The sequence below is a fragment of the Melanostigma gelatinosum genome (assembly GCF_949748355.1).
Source record: "Melanostigma gelatinosum genome assembly, chromosome: 17".
NCBI lineage: Eukaryota > Metazoa > Chordata > Actinopteri > Perciformes > Zoarcidae > Melanostigma > Melanostigma gelatinosum.
Genome location: NC_136650.1, coordinates 21,850,597 through 21,861,212, shown reverse-complemented (window position 1 = coordinate 21,861,212; position 10,616 = coordinate 21,850,597). Strand labels below are relative to the sequence as shown.

At 43.7% G+C, this 10,616-nt stretch overlaps 1 protein-coding gene across 1 annotated transcript in view; it reads left to right on the top strand.

The window, feature by feature from the left end:
* Positions 1 to 4,343: 4,343 nt before the first annotated feature.
* LOC306791209 (uncharacterized protein) overlaps positions 4,344 to 10,616 on the top strand; it is a gene marked incomplete at its 3' end in the record, with an annotated part of 6,767 nt that continues 494 nt past the window's right edge. The window contains exons 1-4 of the mRNA XM_079287843.1: positions 4,344 to 4,479; positions 8,082 to 8,137; positions 9,872 to 10,057; positions 10,149 to 10,428. Of these exons, the coding sequence (XP_079143969.1) occupies positions 8,083 to 8,137; positions 9,872 to 10,057; positions 10,149 to 10,428 (521 nt within the window). The 5' untranslated portion in view covers positions 4,344 to 4,479; position 8,082. The remainder of the gene's footprint in view (positions 4,480 to 8,081; positions 8,138 to 9,871; positions 10,058 to 10,148; positions 10,429 to 10,616) is intronic.

Here is a 10,616-nt window from a genome sequence, read left to right as displayed (position 1 = left end):
ACACACACACACACACACAGGGATAGACATACACATGCATGGACCCCCCCTCACGCACACATTGTCATGGTGTAAACCAGCTCCAGCTGGGGTTTCCCCCCCTTTGCCCCAACCTAACTGCAGTGAGCAAGAAAACATTCAAAGTGATTCAAAGCACTGCGCAAAAATACTTATTGCTCAGCATCGAGGAAATGGGTGCACAGGAGGCAGAGGGGGCGAAGGAATCAAGGAACTGTTTTAGATTTCCCTGAGCTCCGGTGCTCGGACGCGACGTTGGTTTCCTCGCAATCAGAATCTGTTTATTTTGCATCTAAGAGGAACGTTAGCCGATGAAGTAATTTGCAAATGCCGAGCGAGCCAATTATCCGAAAAGGATGAGCCCAGGGAGTCTGGATGATTCGCTGACTTTACACGCTCAAGACGGTATTTTTGCTACGTCAGCTAACACAGCGTTGGTGCTGGGGAGCCGAGGAGAGGCCCTCTGGAGGACACGTGTTCCTCACATCCTTTCCCCGTCCTTCACAAAGAAATCAGTCCACAGGTAACCGAGACGGTCTCGCTTGTTTAGTTACGTTACAATCTGTTGACAGATTGGCAATCCAAAGCCATTAACGCTTATATACCTTTAAATGTTCTTGAATATCCTGGTTGTGATTCGGATGACTGGATTTCATCCGGGCGGCCTGCTTCCCATTCCTACAATGGACACAGATGGTGTTCCTGTACGTGTTGTTGGTTCATAGTTTAAATGACATACGAGTTTTCCGTAGTCCCAGAAGTCCCACAGTGAGTCCTGCTCTCCACCCGGGTGGCCGGCGTTTGATTCCTGGTATCGGAACAACTGGTGCAATGACGTACAGAGGCAGCTCCGGCAGCGAGCCGCGGGTGTTTGCTTCCTTGCAGTATTCTCCGTTACACTCAGTGGAGTTCTGTGCTCAAGATGACTGGTTCTGATGGTACTACATTCATGGATGTGCTGTGAATGCAGAGGTGCTCCCCGTGCAGTCAATGTCCGAGTGATTGTTTGACTACAGACATCAGCAACTCCAGTTCAGTCCGTTTTCAAGGCAAAAGCTATTCAGTGTTCCCATGATACTACAGGTGCACTAGTTAGGTTCTACCAAACATCAAGCATGCAGAAAATCTGTCGTGCTAAAAATCCCCAAACCAAAAAAATCACTAAAAACACAAAATCCTGCTCAAACATTACGCACCAAATCTCTCAGGAAGAGGAAGAAACAAAGCGTGCTGACAAACAAAGACATCTGTGGCCTTTGTAGGATGGATAGCTAATTAACATCAACGCCGTTTCACACAAAATCAGCACGAAAGAGTAAATCGTCAAGTCCGTTAATTTAGAGGAAACCTTTGAGTTGTAGATGCAGGAAGAAACCTGAACAAAGTGCTGTCAGTGTCTGGGTGTGTCAGCACAGCAGGTGAAAAGTCAAGATTATTCAACACCAGTACTGATCACTCACACACACACACACACACACACACACACACACACACACACACACACACACACACACACACACACACACACACACACACACACACACACACACACACACACACACCAGAGCCAGTGTCACGCCTTTCAAATCCAATAACAGTGCTAAGTCCACTGGAGTCTGTTTTTTTAATATATACCGGTATATCTTGCCAGCATGAACAAATAAAAGCTGTCTGAACATTTCAATGCAATAGCAGCTTCAACATCTCATTAATCTTTATTCTTTGTAGTTTTTATCTGGCGGATCAAGACTATCGCCTAAGAAAACCTCTCCCTTTGAGGCAAGGACATACTCACTGTTGCACAACATGTCTACCTGTGCTCTGCTCATTCAGCAACTATCGATTCAGAAACTTCTAACCTGCATTTGGTCAATTTCTTGAGTGTTTAAAACATTACAAATCATGTCTGAGGGACACGAGGCTCTCTGTGAGGACAGAGGCTATTTTTAACAAACGAATTGTTCAACTTTAAGGCCTTGGACACGCGGAAGATGTCGAAATACATCCACGCTGTGGCAACGAGTGGAGTTTGACTAAGCAAATATTTATCTGCATCTTTATTTGTTCATGAAAAATGATTTGATGTTCATGATTCACCGTTCAACCGTGAACCAACAACACATTTTGAACGATAACTGCGAGCAGTTTAACTTTCAGATCATGTTGTTTTGACGCCGATACTAATCGATGATCAGTGATGATCCATACTGGCAGATACAGATCAATTTGTTGTTTGATTATAGCAGCTATAGCAGATTACAACAAATAGTCATGAGTAGTTTTAATGATGTATTATTAGCTGATCATAGTTTAGTGTGAACAGCTCATAATTCATCTCTAATATCTATTAATGTTGTGAAAATGTCTCCTTCAATACAACTGTATTCATTTAAATTTCTCACCAACGCTACATTTTGTGAGATAACATGAGAACACATCATGAGAACACATCATGAGAACACATCAAGAGAACACATCAAGAGAACACATTAAGAGAACACATCAAGAGAACACATCAAGAGAACACATCATGAGAACACATCAAGAGAACACATCATGAGAACACATCAAGAGAACACATCAAGAGAACACATCATGAGAACACATCAAGAGAACACATCATGAGAACACATCATGAGAACACATCAAGAGAACACATCAAGAGAACACATCATGAGAACACATCATGAGAACACATCAAGAGAACACATCAAGAGAACACATCAAGAGAACACATCATGAGAACACATCATGAGAACACATCAAGAGAACACATCAAGAGAACACATCATGAGAACACATCATGAGAACACATCATGAGAACACATCATGAGAACACATCAAGAGAACACATCATGAGAACACATCATGAGAACACATCATGAGAACACATCATGAGAACACATCATGAGAACACATCATGAGAACACATCAAGAGAACACATCATGAGAACACATCATGAGAACACATGAGAACACATCATGAGAACACATCAAGAGAACACATCAAGAGAACACATCATGAGAACACATCATGAGAACACATCAAGAGAACACATCAAGAGAACACATCATGAGAACACATCATGAGAACACATCAAGAGAACACATCAAGAGAACACATCATGAGAACACATCATGAGAACACATCAAGAGAACACATCAAGAGAACACATCATGAGAACACATCATGAGAACACATCAAGAGAACACATCATGAGAACACATCATGAGAACACATCAAGAGAACACATCAAGAGAACACATCAAGAGAACACATCAAGAGAACACATCAAGAGAACACATCATGAGAACACATCATGAGAACACATCATGAGAACACATCATGAGAACACATCATGAGAACACATCATGAGAACACATCATGAGAACACATCATGAGAACACATCAAGAGAACACATCAAGAGAACACATCATGAGAACACATCAAGAGAACACATCATGAGAACACATCAAGAGAACACATCATGAGAACACATCATGAGAACACATCAGGAGAACACATCATGAGAACACATCAAGAGAACACATCATGAGAACACATCAAGAGAACACATCATGAGAACACATCATGATAACACATCATGAGAACACATCATGAGAACACATCATGAGAACACATCATGAGAACACATCAAGAGAACACATCAGGAGAACACATCATGAGAACACATCAAGAGAACACATCATGAGAACACATCAAGAGAACACATCATGAGAACACATCATGAGAACACATCAAGAGAACACATCATGAGAACACATCATGAGAACACATCATGAGAACACATCAGGAGAACACATCATGAGAACACATCAAGAGAACACATCATGAGAATACATCATGAGAACACATCATGAGAACACATCAGGAGAACACATCATGAGAACACATCATGAGAACACATCATGAGAATACATCAAGAGAACACATCATGAGAACACATCATGAGAACACATCAGGAGAACACATCATGAGAACACATCAAGAGAACACATCATGAGAACACATCAAGAGAACACATCATGAGAACACATCATGAGAACACGGCAAATATAATACTGAGTGCAAGGTGCGTGTGCAGGTGATAAGCGTGAAGGAAACCGTGTTGGAGAGGTGGGTGTGGTTTAACTGAGAGAAAGAGAAAGAGAGAGAGAGAGAGAGAGAGAGAGAGAGAGAGAGAGAGAGAGAGAGAGAGAGAGAGAGAGAGAGAGTGCATGTTAGCAAAATAGAAACAGAGATTCACTGGAAATGTGTCTGCTTCTGGATTTCACTGTATACTGCAGACCGACTACGAAAACATGAAAAGTGAGGGAGTGGACCTGAACTTGTCTTACAACTCTACGCTTACATGGTTTGCTGGGACATTGAACTGCATGTTCTGGATAAGAGGAGCACACAGAGTTTGACACCTGATCAGTCCCAGAACGTCGGGCAGGTAAGGAGAATACAACATGGATCAATATGTGGACGTGTGACTGAACCTCGGCAACTTATTTTGAGGTGTGCTTCATTTTCCACCGTTGTTCATCAACACGCTCCCGCTGAAATCCATCTCAGGACAAAATATGAAAGTTTATATCTCAGTGTTTGTGTCTCTACTGTAATATCATTCTGTATGCCTACAAACGTATACATGTTAGTACTGTGCTGTATGCATCATGCTGTTTAAACACATTTACACAGAGTACTATACGTGTGAGTAGAAGCTATCACTGTATAACTTTAATGTTTCTGGTGTGCATCCTTACCCATTTAATGTCTTTTGACCCGTGATGTTGTTCGAGCCCGTGTGTCTTTAACAGCATATTTGTGTCTGTTCGTGTGGCGTGTGCTTGAGTCTGTGTGTGTGTGTGTGTGTGTTATGTGATGGCCAGTCTTTTGCTGTGATCTCAGGTGTGTGTTAGCGAGGCATGTGAATGTGGGAGAAGAATGCAGACAAACGGGTTCAGTGACATCCATTCTCTCTCTGTGTGTGTGTCACACCGAGAGTACACTATAATAAGAATGTTTCCATGGTCTGAGAGGCGTGGATGACTGCATTGTTACCATAACATAGCAAGTCACAAACACACGTACAGCGTAACATACATTTGTCACGAACAAGCCTTATTTAAATGACAACAGATAAGCTGCTCGTACATGAAGTCACGTTTTCAATAAATCCTTTTTCAGCACAAACAGGACAGGACAGTGTGAGGCGACCACGTAACACAACATATTAGGAAATCACATGAAGGATCCTCATTTATTTGTCCAGGGTGATAACGTTTAACACAGCGGTGTCACTGTGATGATAGTGAGCGACAGGTGAGGCGCTAGAAAGGAGGCGACCTGTTGCACTGCTGTCGGCCTGATGCTGTTGTGAACACCTGAAACTCAGAGCTCACTCTGAACTACATTTGTTAAACAAAGCAGACGGACAGCAGGACGACCGTACACGTGACTCTACTCGGACATAGTGGTTCCCAGGGCATCCCGGAGGCAGCAGCTTGTCAGTCTGTAATCTGTGTTCTTTTTTTTTTTTACCTCATTATTTGAATATTTACTATTTGCGTAAAATATGCCAGGTTGATCCGGACTAAACCTTTCAAACACCACAGTCACACAGTAAGACAAACAATATAACGAGAGGCAGCAGCAGACCAGCAGCTCCCGAGTTCTGCGAGCTACAATTATTGCTTTTGTCAAAGGAGTCTGGTGGCTTTGAAGAGAGCAAAGATGAAGGCTTCAGTTGAGGTAGAGCAGCGGAAACATTGTAAATACAAAGTACACTTTAAATGACATTGTTTTTAAGTGGCTACGATACGTTTTGCTGCTGTTCCCCTTCTACAATAGTGCATTTAATTCGTGTCCGTGTCAGGAGTCCTTGTCCATTTCCCCAAACTGGGGTGTGCCAACCGCCATCCACTGCAGGCAACATACCGACTACAGATAAGTCGCTCATACAACCCCTTCAATGTAATTCAGCTTTCCTTTGTGTTACTGTATCCAGGCACTGAGCTCGATTTATAGATTAAGAGACGATCCCAGACTCTGTCTGTAGCTCACGACAACAACGTTCTACTGACAAACACACAACTCGACTGACGTGAGACCTCCACAGTTCTCGGAAAGCGTGAAGACAAAATCTCGATCTGGTATATCATGTGTGTGACCTGAGAGGTTTAACGGGATGCTGAAGGCCACGTTATCCTTTCAAGGCTTTTATGGATTTTGGGTGACTGCTGAGCAACGGTAACGCTGATCTTGGCCGTAAATAACTGCTTTGATGTTTTCCAGTCAGGCTTTCGACAGCACCACAGCACTGAAACTGCTCTTGTTAAGGTTTTCAACAACATCCACTTAAACATAGACAATGGCAGAAGTTCAGTCTTAGTGTTACTAGATCTCAGTGCTGCATTCGACACGGTCGACCATGCCATACTCCTAGAAAGACTAAACATCTGGGTGGGACTCTCTGGCACAGCACTTAACTGGTTTGAATCCTACTTGAAGGGCCGAGAATACTTTGTGTCTGTGGCTGATTACACATCAGAGCTGACTAAAATGACATGTGGTGTTCCACAAGGTTCAATACTGGGGCCTCTTCTGGTCAACATCTACATGCTTCCACTAGCTCAGATTATGGAAAGCAACAAAGTGTGTTATCATAATTATGCAGACGACACACAAATCTACATAACTATGTCACCAGGGGACTATAATCCCATACAAGGGCTGGGTAACTGCATTGAACAAATCAACAACTGGATGTGCCAGAATTTTCTTCAATTAAACAAAGATAAAACAGAAGTAATTGTTTTCGGTACCAAGGACGAACAATTGAAAATCACCGCTCAGCTTCAGTCACTGATGTTAAAACCCACAAACCAAGCCAGAAATCTAGGTGTAGTTATGGATTCAGACCTCAACCTGAACAGCCATATCAAGACAATTACAAAATCAGCCTCCTATCACCTGAAGAATATATCAAGGATTAGAGGACTTATGTCTCAACAGGATTTGGAAAAACTTGTCCACGCATTTATCTTCAGCAGACTGGACGCTGCAGCTCGAGTCCTCACTAAGACCAGGAGGGTGGACCACATCACTCCAGTTCTGAGGTCTTTGCACTGGCTTCCTGTCCAACAAAGAATTGACTTTAAAGTCCTGCTGTTGGTTTACAAAGCACTGAATGGTTTAGGGCCAAAATACATCTCTGATCTGCTGCTACCTTACGAACCATCCCGACCCCTCAGGTCGTCTGGGACCGGTCTACTTTCTGTTCCCAGAGTCAGAACTAAACATGGAGAAGCAGCGTTCAGTTTTTCTGCTCCACATATCTGGAACAAAGTCCCAGAAAGCTGCAGGTCTGCTGAGACCCTCAGCTCATTTAAATCAAGATTGAAGACTTTTCTGTTTGCTGCTGCCTTTAATTGAACCACATTCAATTAATATATTCATCAATTTCCTGCATTTCTGCATTTTACTACTGCATTTTATTTCTTGCACTGTTTTTTAATGTTTTAATGAATGTTCTTAATTGTTTTTAAATCTCCTTTTCTTTTGCCTTGTGTTTTGATGCTTTTAATGGTTTTATGTGAAGCACTTTGAATTACCTTGTTGTTGAAATGTGCTGTACAAATAAACTTGCCTTGCCTTGATCTCTGCTCCTTCCATTATCTACGGAACTGATATCTGTTCAACTACACACATAGAAATCAAGTCCTCCAGCACTGCTTCTTATATTTGCTGCGCGCGTCCAGATAAAAAAAGGTCACAGTTCATATTTGCTATGCAAGTAAAAAAAAAGAAAAGGCTACTGTAAATATTTACATCTTTCTGACATATCCTTCTGGACATGTGCTCTGCTGTTTCTCTCAGTTAAAATCTGCTATATATATATATATATATATATATATACACACACACACATATGTATATATATATACACACATATATATATACATATGGAGTTATTAGAGGCATCCATCTCAGCTCAGAGGCTTTCGGTTGAGCAGAGGGAACGCTGATCTGTGCTCCTCTCTTCCTCTCCAGCATGTCATCCGACTCCCCGGCCGATGATCTGTGTGCACCGGACGACCATCTCTGCAGTAAGAACGCCGCTGCTGCTCTTCATCGACACGTCCTCCCTTCCTGTCCTCCCTCCTCCACCCGTCTCCTCTCCCGTCTCCCGTCTCCTGTGTCTTTGAAGTCCATGCATGTCCTCTGTATTTAACCCATCCTAAGTGTTTCGGAGCACAAGCGGAAGCTAATATTTCACATCTATTCTTTATATTCTACTCCTCTACCGTCACCCTTCACTCCCACAGATTCCTTCCTCTTCTGTGGCCTTTTGCTCAGTCGTACTCCATCCTCCCTCTCCTCACATCAGTCTTATCTCTTCGTTTACCGTCTCGCCACTTTCATTTCCTGGCTTTTGCGTTTCACCTTTGGTTATTTATCTTGTCAAACATTGAATTTTCGGTTCACTGAGTTCCTGTGTATGTTCATTCAAATGAGCACCAGCAGCTTTCTTTGTTTTGGCTGTAGACCAAGTACATGAGCGGACAACAGGCAAGCGGCGAGTGCTTGTGACGAGGTCACATGACCGACATGATCCTGGTAACCAATCAGCAAACCTAATGCTTGATTCAAACTCTTTAACCCCGACGATGCATTGGTATCAAACAGCCATCAAGCACATCATTATTTCTGCCTTTCATTCACTGTGAAACTGTTACATTGCAACATCCAGAACCCAGATCAGGTCACATGACATGCTGGCTCTCCACGAGATGTGTGATTGCAGATGGCGTAATAATATCTGCTGACTCACAGATACGTCTGTGAGGTCTTTGTGATCTCACAGGTGAATAATATGTCATCGAGACCAAGCATTTCAACAACCATATCAGTGATGTTCAAACTTATTTAAACTAAATGATGAGTTTTTTGCAGCCTTTTAAAGGTGTTGATGACACCGAGTTCATGTTTATAATGGGCACGCTGGATGTCTTCGGGTAACACACACGTCGTTGACTTTAACCAGCCGAAATGTTGGACTTGTATCGAGTCTTTGTGGAGGAGAGGTGTTGAAACGTCAAGCTCAAACAGAGCCTTTAAGGAGAACGACAAGAAATGGTTGATGGCCTTCGACAAATACCTCACCGCACCTCCGGTTCACAGCCAGAACACGGCGTTCACACGCACCAGAGGCTTTACGTTCCAGTTCCTTCTCTCTGACGTTGGATTCAATGCGTAAGACGATGGGTTCCATGGCTCTTGCTACAGCGTATGCATTGTCGTAATGTTATATAAAGGGCGTGCTGGTCGACACACAGAGTTTGGTATTAACAGGGTAGTCAGTGAAGGGTCAATATGAAGGATCGGCACACGTTTATGTACTTCCTGTTCGGCACAGCTATCCAAAAGAAGAGGATGAGCGGCTCATGATCCATGACTCAGCACTGTCTGAATCGCCATGAATGACTCATCCTGGCACTCGGAGCCAGTTCCACGGCCTAATTGTGTTACGTTGGTAAAGCAGCAGGACGACAGTTTCACTAGCAGCCGAGTCAGGCAGAGGCCGAGAGCAGCACAACAGCAGGTTGTGATGAATGCTCACCACATGTCACATCACGATGGCAAGAAAGCTCAACAATAAAGACCCCAAAAAAAGAAAACCGCATCAAAGAACTAGCTGCGTGTCCGGAATTACGGTTAAGCTACAACTGAACAGCCAACAGCCAACATAACATCCTGTCAACATCCGTCTGAGACATGCGTGCTGTCCTGAAGTCTTTAAAAATGCGTTGCCCTCTCTTGTGCCCGACGTTCTCTCCTAGTTGTATTAAATCATCTGCAAGCCGTGATCATCGTCCCCACGCTGCTCCTCCTGGGGAGCCTGGTCACCCTGCTGGCGCTGTGCATATTGAGGTTTCATCCTGAACGGAAGCGGACACAGGTCGCAGCCCCTCAACACAGCTCATCACACAGACAAAGGAACAGGCAACACCTACAGGGAATTGATGGTGAGTCATTCCTACTCTCGTTGTATTTTCATTTTAACTCAATTTGCCAAAGGACTACACTCAGATGCATTACTCTCTACTCTCTAAATAGCACCGCCGGGGATAAACCCGCTGGAACACGAAGAGCTGCCAATGTCAGTTCAACAAGTGCAGCAGGCCGTGGTGCCAACTCTGGCTGCAGTACCGCATGTGTCCACAGAGAGGCAGCACGGAGCCTTCAGCCAGGTCACTGCCCTGCCGCTGACCTTCTCCATGAAGCCAGCTGACCCAGCCAGCCCCTACAGAGGCCGCATGGACAACAGGGACGTGGTGCTGAGGCTGCTGAAAGGTGGAGTGAGATGTGCAGAGACAAACCTCAGAGAGGTCTTACTGCACGGCTGCTGAAGGAGAGCAGAGGAGTGTTTGGTGCTGCTCTCTTCTCATTAACTGGGAGAAACGAGGTCTGATCACTGGTTTACTGAGTGGTTTTGAGCTTCACCAGTCTAAAGGACGATCAAGATGGAAGTGACTATCCACTTTCACAAAGATTGATGGCACAGAAGCCTTGTTGTTTTTGTGA